The following is a 17,711-nucleotide window of genomic DNA, read 5'->3' on the forward strand; positions in this document are numbered from 1 at the left end:
ACAATTATGAACACAGTAGGGCGGTGGGGGCGGGACGACACGTCAAATTTTCAAAGGATTTCTGAAGTATTTGGAGATGACCTTTTCTAGAGAAAATGAACCCCACCTGAGAAGACGAGAGAGAGGGAGAGGCAGAAAGAGAGGTGCAGGAGGGAGGGGAGATGGGACACACACAAAGGGCAAGAATTCCCAGCCTGTGGTCTGATGCTGGCCTTTTGGAGGAGAGAGGGAGGGAGGGAAGGAGGCAAAGAAGGAAGGGCGGAGGGGGGGGGGCTCCCAGCAGGAATGCAGTGCTAATGGTCGGCAGATTGATGTGCTAATTCCCCCCCAGGCCCCCACAATGCACTGCACAGCGACAAACCAGTGAGTTATTTCTGAGCTTCACAGCAGGAAGAGGCTCTGAGAGTACTCACCATTTCACAGTGTGCGGGGCTCGCAAACTGGGACACAATGAGACACATAAACACAGGACAACACAGATACACAATACACGCACACTCAGAGACAGACACGGATACACACCACACACACTTACACAGAGACTGACACAGATAATCAGCACACACACATGCACACCACACATGGAGACAGATACACACACAGATATAGAGACGAACCCAGATACACACACAAAAATTGGAAAGAAACAGAAAAATAGCATGCAAGTGATGCACACATACGCCCATAGAGAGGGAAGGAAGGAAAGAAGAAAGGAATTCCTTACAGACTGGGCCACGTTTTACCATTTTATTAACAGGTTCTCATCGGTGAACCTTTTAGTTTTATTAGTTTGATTTAATATTATTTTTTTCTTTTCCAGTCATAGAATGTTTCGGCTGATTATCAGATTCGGACTTATTGGCTTTTAGCTCAATACAGTTATAAAATGTATATGTAAGTGTGAATGAGTTTTAGCTTTTTACCTGTTATTTGAAAACATACAGTACTGTACAAAAGGTTTAGGCAAGTGTGAAATGTATTAATTAACTAAATGCGAAGTGAATGAATAGAAGAAAAATCTGCATCAAATCCATATTTGGTGTGACCACCCTTTGCCTTCAAAACAGCATCAATTCTTCTAGGTCCACTTGCACACAGTTTATGAAGGAACTCAGCAGGTCGGTCGGCCCAAACATCTTGGAGAACCAACCACAGTTCTTCTGTGAATTTAGGCAGCCTCAGTTGCTTCTCTCTCTTCATGTAATCCCAGACTCGATGATGTTGAGATCAGGGCTCTGTGGGGGCCATACCATCACTTCCAGGACTCCTTGTTCTTTTTTACATTGAAGATAGTTCTTAATGACTGTTGCTGTATGTTTGGGGTCGTTGTCATGCTGCAGAATAAATTTGGGGCCAATCAGATGCCTTCCTGATGGTATTGCATGATGGATAAGTGTCTGCCTGTACTTCTCAGCATTGAGGAGACCATTCATTCTGATCAAATCCCCAACTCCATTTGCAGAAATGCAGCCTCAAACTTGCAGGGAACCTCCACCATGCTTCACTGTTGTCTGCAGACACTCATTCATGTACCACTCTCCAGCCCTTCGGCAAACAAACTGCCTTCTGCTACAGCCAAATATTTCAAACTTTGACTAGTAAGTCAAGAAAACCTGCTGCCATTTTTCTGCACCCCAGTTCCTGTGTTTTCGTGCATAGTTGAGTTGCTTGGCCTTTTTGCCATGTCGGAGGTATGGCTTTTTGGCCGCAAGTCTTCTGTGAAGGCCACTTCTGACTTCTCTGAACAGGTGTACCAGGGTCCCACTGTTTTCTGCCAATTCTGAGCTGATGGCACTGCTGGAAGTCTTCCGATTGTGAAGGGAAGTAAGCATGATGCGTCTTTCATCTGCTGCAGTAAGTTTCCTTGGCCGACCACTGCATCTGCGGTCCTCAATGTTGCCCGTTTCTTTGTGCTTCTTCAAAAGAGCTTGGAAAGCACATCTGGAAACCCCTGTCTGCCTTGAAATTTCTGCCTGGGAGAGACCTTGCTGATGTAGTATAACTACCTTGTGTCTTGTTGCTGTGCTCAGTCTTGCCATGGTGTTTGACTTTTGACAGTAAACTGTCTTCAGCAACCTCACCTTGTTATCTGAGTTTGGCTGTTCCTCACCCAGTTTTATTCCTTTCTTTCTGTTTCAGTTAATGATTGTTTTTCAACCTACATATTGAATTGATGAACATTGGCACCTGTTTGGTATAATTGTTTAATCATACACCTGAATATATGCCTACAAAATCCCTGACTTTGTTCAAGTGTACCTAGAAGAATTGATGCTGTTTTGAAGGCAAAGGGTGGTCACACCAAATATTGATTTGATGTAGATTTTTCTTCTGTTCACTCACTTTGCATATAGTTAATTGATAAATATAATCTATTAGCATGTCTATTTTTGAAAGCATTCCTACTTTACAGCATTTTTCACACCTGCCTAAAACTTTTACATAGTACTGTGTATTTAATTATGATGATGATTATTATTATTAAAATCTTTGGAATAAGCTCTGTCCACACAAGGAATTCAGACAATAAATTCTCCCCTCCTGACTGGTTCCAAAGTCAAGGGCAAGTGAGATTTGTTCTGCTAAATGAGTGCCTGGGACATTCGCTCTTGTGTGTCTGTGTGTGTTTTGGGGTGGGTGGGGGTGGGAAACAGGGAGCAGAGAGAGAGCCTAGTGCTTACAATTGTTTAAAACAACAGTTAGTGTAGTGAGACACCTGTACTGAGAGAGGGAGCACAGTGCAAACAATGGCGGTATTGTTAATGGGGCTGGTGGGACAGTGTCAGGGGGGCGCTGTTAGGGGTCAGCTTGATTTCGGCACCCAGGTCAGCCCAGGGCCACACTGTTTGACCTCTGACCCCTAGGTCCAGTGACAGCTGTTGAGTGGGAGCTTGTGAACAGAGAGGGTTAACCCAGGCCTGCCTCTCTCAGACACAGACATGCACACAGTGATTCACTTCACTCATACACAGATCTTCAGACATATGCAGACATACACATGCAGACACATGTATGCACGCAGATGGACGCACATACCCAGACCGCACATGCACATTCAAATGCACAGACATGCAGACAGATGCACAGATACACGGTGCACGCACGCACGCACGCACGCACGCACGCACGCACGCACGCACGCACACACACACACACACAGACAGACAGACAAAACACAGCAGCCAGGAGGCAAGAGAGCAGTGAGATACACACAGGTCATACTATCCTGCCATTACACAACACAGGCTCTGTCCCAGGCTGCAGATCAGCAACAATGACAACAACGCAAAGAATCCTCCCAACTGCTGGGTGTGAGGGGGATTGTGAGTGAGGGTGTGTGTGTGTGCGTGAGAGGGAGAAAGAGACTGAGAGTTGCAACAATTCATATCTTAATGCATGTTATGTACATATCTTTTAATATCTGTAAGACTATTTGTTTTTGTATAATTATTCTATTTACCCTTTTCTCTGTTGCCTGGCTCCTGAGCACTGGACTGTTGAAGCTGGTGAAACATAGTCATCCCAATAAGCTTTTTTAAAATTGAATTGAAAATTGAGAGAAATGTGTATGTGTATGTATACGGTGTTCTGAGTATACGCTGCTCCCGGATGTAGGCTTTGCTTCAAGTACGAAGGGTTTCGCAGCTGCTTCCAGCTGCCCCCGTACATCTGCATGTGCGGTGTGTAGGTGCAGATACACATGCACACAAACCTGGTGCAGACTTTGCACTCTCGCCTGTGGGAGCCAGGCTGTGCTGTGGGAGTGCTGCAGGCCGAGGTGGGGGGGGCAGGCAAACAGGGCTGGGAGCTCTCAAGTAAGGTGTGCCTCCGTGAGAACATTCAGCCTGCTCTGGTTTGGCCCGGCGCCACCTCCGCTCTCTGTGTGAGCCGAGGTCGAGGCTGATGAAAGCCTGATAGGAAATGACTGGAGGCAAAGGGCCAGCGAGTCCCCCAACTGCAGGTTCAGTGCAGCAGTGTGTGCCGAATGGGGGGTCAGCAGTCATGGCCACCCTGCCCTGTATGTAGTGAGTTTCGGTCGTTCTTTTGTTCCATTCCACTTTCAACTACATTTTTATGATGATGATGATGATAATTATTTTTATGATCTTTCTTTATTTCAACCTGTGGATCAGATTGGATGCCGGTTCACTTGCTGGTGTCAATAAGTGCTTAATTTGAGAGTGGATGAAGTACCACACAGGCCACACGTAGCATGTCTCACTAGAGCTGTGTCAGATTCCTCCCTTTCTCTCTCTCTCTCTCGCTCTCGTTCTCGTCCACCCGAAACACATAGTGTGACGGTACATGACACCGCTCAATCTAACTGCCTGCTCTCACCACACTATTAGTATTAAATGTTTTTTCCACCTTCTTTTTCGTTTTATTTTTGTTCTTTTCTCTGTTTGCCTGCAACGAATTTGTGTTGTGAGTTGGTGCCTTTATTTAAGTCACTGACATGGAGAGGAAACGGGGAGAGAGACGGGGAGGAAACTGAGGTACAGAGAGAGAGAGGGAGGAAACTCAAGCAGAGAGAGACAGGAAAATGAGGTAGAGGAAGGGGGGGGGCAATGCAGAGGTATAGTGGAACAAGTAGAGAGGTTTTTCTCTATTCATTTGAACTTTAAATACACTTGAAAAGTGCAGTGCAGTTCCTCCCACTGTAAGTCCACAGTGCTGTTTGTTGGCGCTTACCTATTTATTGCCGTTCCCCATGGCTCAGAAGTGTTGCAGAACGCTCAATGCTCTCTATTGACCCTTGTCCCCTGATAAGACTCCTATCCGGACGCTTCCAAGAGCTGCTCCTGATTGGGGGCGACAATGGCCCCTCCAGTTACGTCTGGTTAATGTGTAGGTGTTCTGAAGTATGAACCTGGCTTTGAGAAGGCACTGGGGGCACTATGGTTTTATGTTTTTAACAGTGATCCAGTATTCATGTGTTGCGAGATTGGTACATGTGACTGCGATAATGATTGACAGCACCTCTGTTTGAGAAAATAGTTTGTTGTTGAGCAAACTGAATGTTTGTTCCAATTGGACACCTGTGTCAAACACACTCCATATGTACAGGACTAGATTTTTAATTCCCCCTGGAATATTTATTAATTTGTTCAGAAGTAAAAATACAGGCATTTTGTGCTTGTTAATATTTTACCTTTCCAAAAGACCCAGGAAGCAAATACAACAATATAAAGAGAGAGATTTCCCCATCGGTCTGTAAAAACACTGCGGGGGCCTGGGGGCGGTGAAGGAGGAGAGGTGAGGTCAAGAACAGCCACTTAAAGAAGCGATGGCTTGTGAGGAGGCAGATTATAAATACAGAGCTGAAAGTCCCAGTACTGTAGAGGTGGGTGTGGGTGTGAGTGAGAGAGAGTGTGTGCGCCCGTGTGTGTGTGTGTGTGAGAGAAAGTGTGTGTCCATAGATATTGTGTAGGTGTGTGGTGGTGGGGGTGGTAGACAGCAGATGCAGTTATACAGGTTATGTCTATATAGGGGGGGGTAGTGGTACTATTTTTTTTTTTTCATTAAGTCATCATCTGAAGAAAAGGAGAGGGGGGGAGGAAGAAAGGCAGTGTTCTGTCCTGCTCTGGCTCTGGTTCCCACGCTGCCCCCCCCACCCCACAAATGCACTCACACCTGACATAGTCTCCATTTGAATCAAATTCCTCACGCCTCATTGGCCATCTGCCTGCCCATGTGACCAGTCAGTTTTTCTTAAGCCCCACCTCCTATGAGGTACTGAGGATTTTCCCATGGGAGAGGCAGGGCCTAAAAACACTCTCTGTCCCTTTACCCCCCTCCTTCCTTCCCTCTGTAACTCACTCTCTCTCTCTTCTCGTGCATTCTCTCTACACCGCTCTCCTCTCCCTCTTGCTTATACTCTCTACTTCTGTACATCTGTACCTCTACCCATTTCCGCTCTCTCCCCCCTCTCTCTTCTCTCCTTCTTTAACCACAGACGAAGACAGAATATACATCAAATATTTAAAATGTAATAAATTACTAAAGAGATGTGCATTTCTTTTACACGTGTGAGAGGCTGGGAGATGGCAGGAATGCCTGATTAAGGATAGGAAATGTGAGAGGATGCTTGATTCTTGACATCTGTGTGAGTTTGTGAGTGTATGCATATGTGTGTGCTGATACTGTGTCTTTCTGATTGTGAAAGTGTGAGTTTGTGTGTCTGAGATTGGCATGCCTGTGTGTGTGATATTGTGAGTATGCATGTGAGTTAGTGTGTGTGCATGTGAGTTAACATGTTTGATTCTGTGCATCTGTGATTGTGTGTGTGTGAGTGCATGCCTGTGAGAGAGTGTGTGTGTGAGTGTGAGAGAGTGTGTGAGACTGTGTGTGTGTACATACATCAGCATGTGAAATATGCACAAATGAAGACCTGAGCATTCCGTTCCCAGCAGACACATTTGACTCGTTTTGAAAAATGTTGCTTTTCTTGCAGCGCTGGAAAGTGAGGAAAAAGCAGTGCATTTTTTCACTGTTTCTTCAAAAAAAGGTTTTTTTTTTCCTCCCCCCTCTTCTAAACCCCTATTTCTATTTGTGGAACCCATGAAATTGGGTTGTTAAACTGGTTAACCCATAAAATGCCATGTGCCCAGCTGTCTGAGCCATGCTTTCTCAGCACTGCTCTTGGACGGGCTGCGTGCTACAGAGTGGCAGGGTTTAATGTAGGTACCTTTAAACGGCCAGTGGCCCAAGACCTGGGCAAAGGGTTAATCTCTTTCAGTTAAGCAAATAATTAGTCCAATTATGCAGTTAAGAGCTCGGATGGAACGAAAGCCAGATGTCATGCCACGCCGAGCCCACACGATTACTTCATTGAACCAATTATTGGTGGTAATTAGTCAGAATGAATGTCATCTTTCAGTCCTCCGGGGTTGCACTGTGGCTGGGCAAGGGGCTGTGTGGGGCTTTGAGTAGTTCTTGTTTATTTCAGTTTGAAGACTGACGCCAGTAACCAACTGCTTTAGGCGCTGCCAGAGAAGCTTTGTTTTCGCGCTTGTTCTGTTGCGGTCTGTGATTCATGAGGCCCCAAGACTTACAACTTACCAACTGGTCTCTAGTCTTAGACCCTGAGAGAGAGAGACAGGGATAGAAATAGGGATAGAGACAGAAGTTTAGAGACAGACAGAGAGAGGTGAAGGGTGAAAAAGAGAGAGGTCACAGGTGAGAGAAAGACAGTGAAAGAGCGTGAGATAGACAGCATCTTCCCTCAAATAACTCATATTTCACTGTGCCCGTTTTGAGTTTAAAACACAGGATTGCTGAAAAGAATGCAGCACGTCAACTCACTCTCACACACACACACACACTCACAATCTCTGTTCTGTATCCTTGCAGGCATGCAATGGGGACCAGTACATGAAGCTGCCTAGGAAGGACATGGAGCATCTGATGAGAGAGAGAGGTGAGTATGTACACAGCTACACATACACAAACAGACACACACAATATCGCCTTCCCACACCACACACCCCTCCCCACTACACACACAATCACCTCCCCACATTATACATACACACACAACTACACACACACAAAATCACCTCCCCACACCTCATGTACACACACACACACGCACAATTGCACTCCACCTGACAGACACACACACACTTTGCAGGGGGTGACAGATTAATGAAATAATGAACAAATGGATCAATGAATGAAGGCACACAGGAGTAGCTGCCCCATCCCAGTGCAGCGCAGGGTGGTGTTTGGAGGTGTGCTGTGGGATCAGGAGTGGCAGTGGGGGAGTATTTCACAAGCACGCATGGAACGACACAAACTGGCTGGATTGGTTAGTTCGGCTGGATGATTCAGTGGTACAGGTGTTGGTTGGAACAGTGAAGAATGGGGGTGGGGGAGGCACTAAGGATTCAGACCCTTAACATCTGTTAATTTCAGTCTCGACGCTCCACTTGACAAATATCCCATAGTTCCCGGCTTGAGTTCAAAGTTTAATCCTGGCTGCTTTGCCTGCTACAACTCTGGACCCTGTGGCCCCCTCTAAAGAGCCACACCCACTAATGCTCTCCTGTGTTTAAACTGCCTCCCCTTCATCTTCTCCTCTTCCTCTCTCTCTCTGATCACGCTTACTGTAAAATGTATTTTTTGCTACATATTCAACATTGTGAAAAAACTATAAACTGTAGCAGTGTCTCTCTGTGTCTCTCAGTTGAACACCAGGCACAGAGATGTTAAAGAAGATGGTTAACACTGCTGTACACATCCCAACAGCAACAGGTCTGTGGTCCCCATACATAGACACGGTGAAACTGGAAATTAGTAACTGGAGCCACTGTATTTTTTGGGGGGGATTATTTTTTCCTTAGGCTTTATTCTTGCAGTCAAGATTAAATAGTCACAACATGCTGTTTTAAGGAAAGGACAGGAAGGAAAGAAAGAAAGTCATTAAGACTTAAAGACCAGAAAAGGCAAATTAATATATATATATATATATATATATATATATATGTGTGTGTATATGTATATGTGTATATGTGTGTGTGTGTGTATATGTATATATATATATATATATATATAAATAAAATCTTAATCCTGGAACGAAAGGGTTAATCCGAGGTCTCTAGTTAAGGTTCTGTCACCTGTTTCTCAAATACTTTCTCACAGGCCTGACCCTGAGAGAGAGAGAAAGAAAGAGTCTGGGCTATATCTTGACTCGGGTCGCCCCTCCACCCCACATCAACCCCGTGAGAAAGTCTGGCTGCCCCACTGCAGCCTGGGAGAGAGAAACCCAATCTGGCTAGTGCAGCAGAAGCCACAATGCCACATGAAACAGAAGGGGAAACGAGATAGAAAAAGGTCCCTGTGTTTACTGTTACAATCCCAGCTTCTAACACACACCCATTACCGAGGGGATATACCCTGGACACGGACCACTGACTGGCCTGCCCTGACCTTTCACCTCTCAGAACACTGGAGAGCTCTAGAATGGGGCGCTGCGGAATGCTGCCGTCTGTTTCCCAGAGGATGCAGGTCAGACTGAGCGGTGCGGCCTGCTCCAGGGGGGCCAGAGGGCCTGCACTGCTGTCATACTCATCGCTCCCTGGGCAGCACCTATTGCACCGATAGAGCTCTTCCTGCATGCTCCATACCAGCGCAGCAGTGAAAAGCACCACACCACTGATTTAATTTGTCATCATTCGTCCTCTGTTAACCCTGGTAAATGCACCACAGGATTTTTGTAAAATACAGAATACTGCTTTAAAACTTCAGTACAACCTGGTCAAAATGTGATTAAAGTGCAAACGTCCTGTGGTAAATTTCCCAGGGTAATCTTGCATAAGGCATTAGCCCACCAGCACAAAAACTAACGACATCATCAACTGCCACCATGGTTTGGAGAGAGGGCAACAGCTTCCACAAGTGTACAGTTCTGGGCTCCACACTTCAAGAAAGATATCGCTGCTCTAGAGGCAGTTCAGAGGAGAGCAACCAGACTTATTCCAGGTCTGAAGGGAAAGTCCTACTGAGAGAAGTCCTGGAACAGAGGAGACTACGTGGGGACTTGATCCAAGTCTTCAACATAATGAAAGGCATCAACCACATCAAACCAGAGGAGCTTTTCCAGATCAGCAGAGACACACGGACCCGGGGACACAAATGGAAATTGGGCTTCAGGTTGAACCTGAAAATTTGGAAACATTTAAAATCAGACTGGATAGGATCCTTGGATCACTTAGTTATTAATGGACACCAAACGAGCACAATGGGTCGAATGGCCTCCTCTCATTTGTAAACTTAATTATGTTTTTATGTTCTTAAGTGCTCTGACACACGCACACACATGATATCTGTGTCTGCATAGATCCCCAGCATAATTGGTGAGACGAAAGAGTAGTGAAAAAGTCAGAGGGAACAATGACACTGATCTCAGCCTGTTATCTCTGTCTTTCTCTCTCTCTGTTGGGTAAGTGTGGCAGCCTTTAAGACAGCAGTATCTCTCTCTCTCTCTCTCTCTCTCTCTCTCTGTTCCTATCTCTTGCTCCCTCTCTGTCTTTCTCTCTCACACACTGCATTCCTCCAAATCACATGACTGTGGGAATCCCAGAGTCCTGTCAGTCTTTCTGTGGCCATCACTCTCTCTCCCACACAGATAAGCAGTCCTGTGTTTGTCCAGGGATCAGCAGTGTGTATGGTATGTGTGTGTGTGTGTGCCTGTATGCGTGTGTATTGGTAGTCTCTATCTGAATATGAGTATGTGAGTACATACATGTGCGTGCGCATTTCTCACAAATAAAACATTAATTCACATGGTTGTGGTAGAAGCAGAGTAATGTTCAGACAAGTGCAGTGAGGTAAAGCACAGAGACTGTCATTGAGGAACAAGGGATGCATAGTATATGCATGAGACTGCAAAATGGGCCTGCAAATGGACAGCAGTGAACTTTGTTGCAAGTGTGTGTGTGTCCTCTGAAGATAGATATCATACTGAAAGTCAGTCCTCCAGACCTTCACATTACTAATTTCACAGAGCTCAGAGAGGAAGAGAGAGTTGGCTGAAATATTTGAAATCATGTTCTGTTTTTTGTTTCGTTTTTTCATTCCGCAAATTCATCTTAGTTGATCCTAAAAAAATTAAATAAACAACATGTTATGAAGAGGGGCTGTCAGCAAGGGTCTTTGCCAGCAAGACTTATGGCTTGTGTTAGACACCTTAAAAAATAAATAAAATCCTACCACAGGAATGTTGACAGACCATGAAAAGAATTCTCCAAAGAGAGAGAGGTGAGGGAGGGCAGGCAGGCAGGCAAAGAGAGGGTGAGTCAAGAATTATGAAAGAGATGGAGAGTGGAAGTAGAGAGAAAGAGGAGGAGGAGGCACATGCTGAGAAGGAGAGGAAGAGGAGAATAGGAAAAAGGTGTCGGGGAGTGAGGGTGGTAGAGAGAGGGACAGATTGTAACCTGAACGCTCCCCAGTTAAGTCTGAGAAGGAGTGAGGGTTTAACTACTGGAGTAGAGGTAGAGATTTGGTTTATTTTTTCTTTCTCTTCCTGTCTTTCTGTAGAAGAGCTGTAGCCTGGAGTAGGGTGCTCTCTGCATTTGTAGCTGACCTGTTTGTATCGCAGTGGGTATGAGATCAGGTGCTCTGCTGGGATTCTGTGACTTCGGAGAAGTGAGGGGCGGTTTTGAAGGTGTAGGAAAGGGTGCAGAGGGCCACAGGGGGCAGTGGAACATACAGGGTTTGACAGACGGAGCCAGAGAGAGAGGGATGGGGTATAGATCGATAGTGCTGGAGGGCAGGGTAGTGTTGCAGGGTGCTTGAGAAAGGCAAGGCGGTCAGGCAGTGACTGGCCCAGCTCTTCCACCTCCTTCCCCCTCTCCCAATCTCTCTCCCTTCCTCTCTGCCTCTCTTTCTCCCTTCCCCCCCCTCCCTCCCTCCCTCCCTGGGGCCAGTCCACATTCCTGTCCTCACCTGGGTTAGGTGACAACGCGGTGCGCTTGGTGTGCGTTTCAGTGAGTGAGCATGTATGTCTGTCTTCTCTTTACAGGTCTGATACCCACTCAGCAGTGCAACTCGGAGAAGGGTGGAGAGAGGGAGGGTGTGGGAGTGGGAGAGAGAGAAGATGGCCACCAGCACATCCCTGGCTATGGCCCACAATGTCGCTGGGCACCAGTATCTGACATGGACCCCCAGACCCTGGCCTTCCCCAGCGGCGCGTCTCTCCAGCTGCACACTATCCCTCCTGGCCTCCTGTGCAAGGTGGAGCTGTTCTACGTCTGCACTGGCTGTGGAAAGGTGTTCTGGGAAGGCTCGCACTTCGAGCGGGTGGTGACGCAGTTTCGGGAAGTGCTGAAAGTTGAGGACCCATGAGCCCTCTACCCCACCACACCCACTCACTGAAGCTCACCCACGCAGCACCACACATCCACTCACACTGTCCCTGCCCCCCCCCCAACAGAATAGACGCAGAAAAGAGAAAGTTACAGCACATTATTCTGCAGCAAGTGGTGAGGCATAGCCCAGCATGCCTTTGTCCACTGTGCAAGGACTGCATCCGATACTCTGCAGTCACTCACTCTGAGAGCGGTGGGCAGGTCTGACACAGTGGGCACAGCCGTGCGCATCAGGGAGGCGGAGAAGGGGAGCAGCCGTGGGCACAGTGAGACAAGACCTGACCTCATCTGCGTTTATTTTTTAATTAATATTTTGATTATTATTACTATCTTTATTACAATCTAATAGGACTTTTTTCGGTTATTGTATCCGATGTAAACAAGGTTGTTTCATAATTCTGTTTACATGCTTGTAGTGCTTTACCCTGGAGAAAGTTCACCAATACTGTAACTGAAATGTTTTATATATTTTAAGCTGTAAATCTATAAATTTTTTGAAACACTGGTTTCATGGATTTATGAACTGTTTATTATTGTTTTAACTGCCAGGTATGATTATTCTTATTGTTATGATGATCATCATTGTAAGGATAGATTTTGGGTGTTAGAGTTGAAAGATGTTCCGTTGTTGTTTTGCCCAGTGGGGGAGTGAAGGTAGTGATGTATCAAATGTATGTAGTGGATCAAATCCAAAGCAGAGATCCATGATAGAGCCACATCTGAGCCTCCCTATGTCTCCCTTTGCTTCTTTAGGCAGGAAACTAACATGAACATTTCTATCAAGGTTTTTAAATTGTGAGTCTAATGGGGGAACTGGATTGTGGGATTGTTCATGAAGGTTGGGCCAGGGAGCGCCTTCACAGATTTAGGGTACAATTTAGGGTAGCGAAGGAGAGGGAGCTCTGGGCGATAGCAGGGTAAATCAGTTATCATTTTAATTTTAATTAATAATTATGTGCTTTTGTTTTGTAAAAAAAACATGAGTTATACTGCTTTCAAAGTGGGTCGCCAGCCGCCAGTGTACAATAGTGTTAAAAACCTCATGACAGCTCTATAACTGATAATTCATATTGTGAGATACATAGAGGCGTAGTTGGTAAAATAATGATTCCTAAATTAAAATAGCCATACAATGATGTGGGTCTGGGAAAGGTGGTTTGGTATCTGTTCTGTTGAATAAACAGGAGTCAGGGAGAACAATAATGGACACGTAAACTCGGGCGTTGGACACATTTCAATGTACAATCCGATACAGAAGTGAGCCGCTGTGCATGCAATGGGCAAGGCGCAACACTGTTTAAACATGTAACCTGTTTATCGCCAGGGCCGCGTTTCCCCTCCCGCCCTCAGCAGGACCATTTTAAACGTTTGCTGGCGGCTACAATTATAGAAAATGTCTAATAGTTCTGCATATCTCTCTGTGTATATATACACATTATCTATATTGTTTTTAATTCGCGTGTTTGTGTGCTGCTTTAAATAACCTCGGCACCTTGTCCTTTTTTCCCTTCTGCAGCCTAACAGCCTTGAGATTTTTTCTTTTTTCTTCGCTGCAGCCACGTTATTTGATCCCCCTCTCCGGCTCTGTCTGCTCTCCGCTGGGAAGAAAAGCTCGCCTCTTTCCCACGCTCTCCGCACACGTGGTCCTGAATTGCCTGTCGAAGCCCCGCCCCGCCACGTAGTGACGTCACTCCCGTTACACGGAGCGCCCCGCCCCCAGCCCATGCTTCGCTGTGAGTGTCTGTGCGCATTGGGCGCCAAATCACTTCTCTTCACACTGTCTGCCGCTTGTGTGTGTGAGAGAGAGATGACAGTAACATGGCAAATTAAGGGCAGGACTAAAACGGAAAGAGACTATGCACAATGCTCAGAATCCTGTATTTCGTTGCTCTGCATTCTTCTGCATTTAACATGGTCTTGTTTGACCTTTTACCCACATGTGTGTCTGTGTTTCTCCTCCTCTATCTATGGCCCATCCACAGGCTGCATTGCACACGGGGGAACTTGCACATGTTGCTTTTCCTGTCACTAACTTCCAGGTGCAGCGCTTTGAAACGGGTGATAACGCCGCTGAGAGGGACGTTAGAAGGGAGTCATGAGACTTGTAGAAGCTTACGTCACAATGCCCGCAAGGAGCAAACTGAATGTAATAAGCTGCTGTATGTGGGGGCAACACATTCACCTACCTGTGCAGATAAATGCGAATGACGCAGAAATGTTAATAATTACGTATAAATGCATGACGTGGTTTACTGCATGTTTGCCACTGATTCGGCTTCTTCTTTCTCATAACTTTTCATATTTCTGTTTCAACCACTGTACACAGCATGTAGACGAAAGTCTTCACATTTATATATATAGGGGTGGTCAAAAACTTATTTCAGCTCATAAAAACATTTTGCATTGTAGCTATACAAATATACCTTGTGCTGTTTATTAATGGCAGTGTTAAAACGCAAGGATAGCGCTTGCTGAAACAACTAGAAGTGAGACATAACGTGCACAATGACTGCATTCTGCTTCCAAACAACATTCCTGCGGTCTCGGGCACTAAGGGACCATCGCCAAAGTTTTGCTGTGCAACTTCTTATATAAAGTGGCAGACAAGTTGCGAGGAAGGTGAACTGCGTCTTCGGGTTTGCTAGCCTGCAGTGTGAAGCGCGCAAATTCAGATCCGAGCATCGCGCTCGGTTAATATGCGCGCTCGCAATCCACGGCTGCTGTTGCTGCGGTTTGTGTGCGTTTTTCTCTGTATGACATTCACACCGTGTGCAGTTCTACTGTTCCCTGTGTGTGTATTGTGCCTGGTCGCCTTTCAGTGTTAACGTCAATTTAATCATAATTATTAATCAAGATGGAACACAGATGTCCAGAGACACTATTGGGTGCACACTGTGGGGTTTTTGTCCCGGGGTTGTGATGAAAGCAGGGAAACGCAACACGCGTGGCTGCAGTTGGCCATTACTGGTGCAGAAACAGCACCACTTCACCGCGTCCCTGTGTTGATCCGGGAGTATTAGTCTTAAGTTTAAAGGCAAGGCTTCCGGCGTTTGTGTGTACGTGTGTGTGGATGTATTTTGTGCTTTAAAAAATGTTTTCACAGAAGCTCTGTGAGTTTATGCACCGTGTGAATTTCTACACCAGATAGCATCAGTTGAAACAGAATAAAACAAATAATCAAACCGCAAGTGTCAAAACCAGAAAGGGGCGGGGGGACGGGACTTTTGCTGCATTTGGTTTCCTATGCCTGAGAGAGCTTATAAAGCACCAAACGGAGCAAATGGTATTCAGTCGTTATTTCGTTTTTTTTGTTATTGTTTTTTTTTTTTGGTATAGCTTCTCGGATCAAAACAACGCAAGACAGCACGCACCAGCATCAGCACCAGCATCAGCACCAGCATCAGCACCAGCACCAGCATCAGCATCAGCATCAGCATCGGCTCCCCACGCGCCCCGGCCTCGCGCACGCGCACACACACACACACACACACACACACACACACACACACACACACACACACAGACATACACTCACACACACAGACACACACACACACACACACAGACATACACTCACACACACACACACACACACACACACAGACATACACTCACACACACACACACACACACACAGACATACACTCACACACAGACACTCACTCACACACACAGACACACACACACAGACACTCACACACAGACATACACTCACACACACACAGACACACAGAGAGACATACACTCACACAGACACACACAGAGACATACACTCACACACACAGACACTCACTCACACACAGACACACACACACACACACACACACAGAGACATACACTCACACACAGACACTCACTCACACACACAGACACACACACACAGACACTCACACACACACACAGACATACACTCACACACACACACACACACAGAGAGACATACACTCACACACAGACACTCACTCACACACACAGACACACACACACACAGACATACACTCACACACACACAGACACACAGAGAGACATACACTCACACACAGACGCACACAGAGACATACACTCACACACACAGACACTCACTCACACACAGACACACACACACACACAGAGAGACATACACTCACACACAGACGCACACAGAGACATACACTCACACACACAGACACTCACTCACACACAGACACACACACACACACAGAGAGACATACACTCACACACACAGACACACAGAGAGACATACACTCACACACACAGACACTCACACACAGACACACACACACACACACAGAGAGACACACACACAGACACTCACTCACACACAGACACACACACACACACAGAGAGACATACACTCACACACACACACACACACAGAGACATACACTCACACACACACACACACAGAGAGACATACACTCACACACACACACACACACACAGACATACACTCACACACACAGACACTCACACACACACACACACACACACACAGACACACAGAGAGACATACACTCACACACACAGACACACACACACACACAGACATACACTCACACACACAGACACACACACACAGACATACACTCACACACACAGACACACACACAGACATACACTCACACACAGACACACAGAGACACTCACTCACACACACAGACACACACACAGACATACACTCACACACAGACACACACACACAGAGAGACATACACTCACACACAGAGACATACACTCACACACACACAGACACTCACACACAGACACACACACAGACATACACTCACACACACACACACACAGAGACATACACTCACACACACAGACACACACAGAGACACTCACTCACACACACAGACACTCACTCACACACAGACACACACACACACACAGACACACACAGAGACATACACTCACACACACAGACACTCACTCACACACAGACACAGAGACACAGACACACACACACACACACACACACACACACACACACACATGGATGCATCCTATTTAACCAGAACAATGAACTGAGAAGAGTTTCTGCGTGACCATGACGGCCTGGCTGAGACTTACACCAGGAAAACACACTGCAGTCAAACCAGTAACCACAATAAGATAAAGATCATAGAAACGGCTGAGTGACTCAATAATTTGAACAAAAACAAACTAAACTTTTATATTATTATAAATCGTTCAGTCATCAAATCACACTGTACACCTGAGAAAGTAGACGATATAAAGCTCTTCTTGGTCATTAGGGTGTTGGTAGCAGATCCACCCAGCTGCGTCTGTCGCCCTGCACTAATCAGCCACTTTCTAATTATTATTTTTAACATTTACTCCAATTCATATGTGTTAATTGTTTATTCCCCCCTCTGATTGATCGTCCAGTCCTGTTCTGCTGTACAAGCCTGCTTTTAACGGTTGCCACAGATTTGGCGGCCCATTGCAATCTGCTGTATCTCAGTGTCCTGCTGCAGACTGTGGGTTTCATCTGGAACCCAGGTACAGATCTTTATCTCGTCATTACATTTTTTTCTCACAAGAGTTTCTCTCAGCACGGTACATCTCATTTGCTGCTTGACAGATATGTGCAAAGCGTGTGCCGCTAGACGTTTATTTTAATTATTATTTCTTTGTTTTTCTGATACGTAAGGAGGCGAAGTTGATTTTATCAGTAAACCACCCTCCTGCTGGTTCAGACTGACGCTTAATTAAGTATTGGCTACAGGATCGCTTTGTGCATCAATTTAATAAGTGAGTTTTGCACCACCTATATGCTATTGCTCGGCCTCCCCTGGTTTGGTGGTGTCTTCACCGTGACGCATATTACAGATTCAT

At 46.0% G+C, this 17,711-nt stretch overlaps 1 protein-coding gene across 4 annotated transcripts in view; it reads left to right on the plus strand.

Moving 5' to 3' along the window:
• Positions 1-12,385, plus strand: part of exd3 (exonuclease 3'-5' domain containing 3) — a 61,227-nt gene extending 48,842 nt beyond the window's left edge. For 2 of the 4 annotated variants that reach the window (XM_066713216.1, XM_066713217.1), the window contains exons 19-20: positions 7,354-7,420; positions 11,525-12,385. In XM_066713216.1, coding sequence (XP_066569313.1) covers positions 7,354-7,420; positions 11,525-11,847 — 390 coding nt within the window. In that variant the 3' untranslated portion in view covers positions 11,848-12,385. Of the gene's footprint in view, positions 1-7,353; positions 7,421-8,188; positions 8,257-11,524 lie in introns of all 4 variants that reach the window. The other 2 variants (XM_066713218.1, XR_010819984.1) reach the window with 2 other exon arrangements.
• The last annotated feature ends 5,326 nt before the right edge of the window (positions 12,386-17,711 follow it).

This window comes from Amia ocellicauda, chromosome 9, assembly GCF_036373705.1.
Source record: "Amia ocellicauda isolate fAmiCal2 chromosome 9, fAmiCal2.hap1, whole genome shotgun sequence".
NCBI lineage: Eukaryota > Metazoa > Chordata > Actinopteri > Amiiformes > Amiidae > Amia > Amia ocellicauda.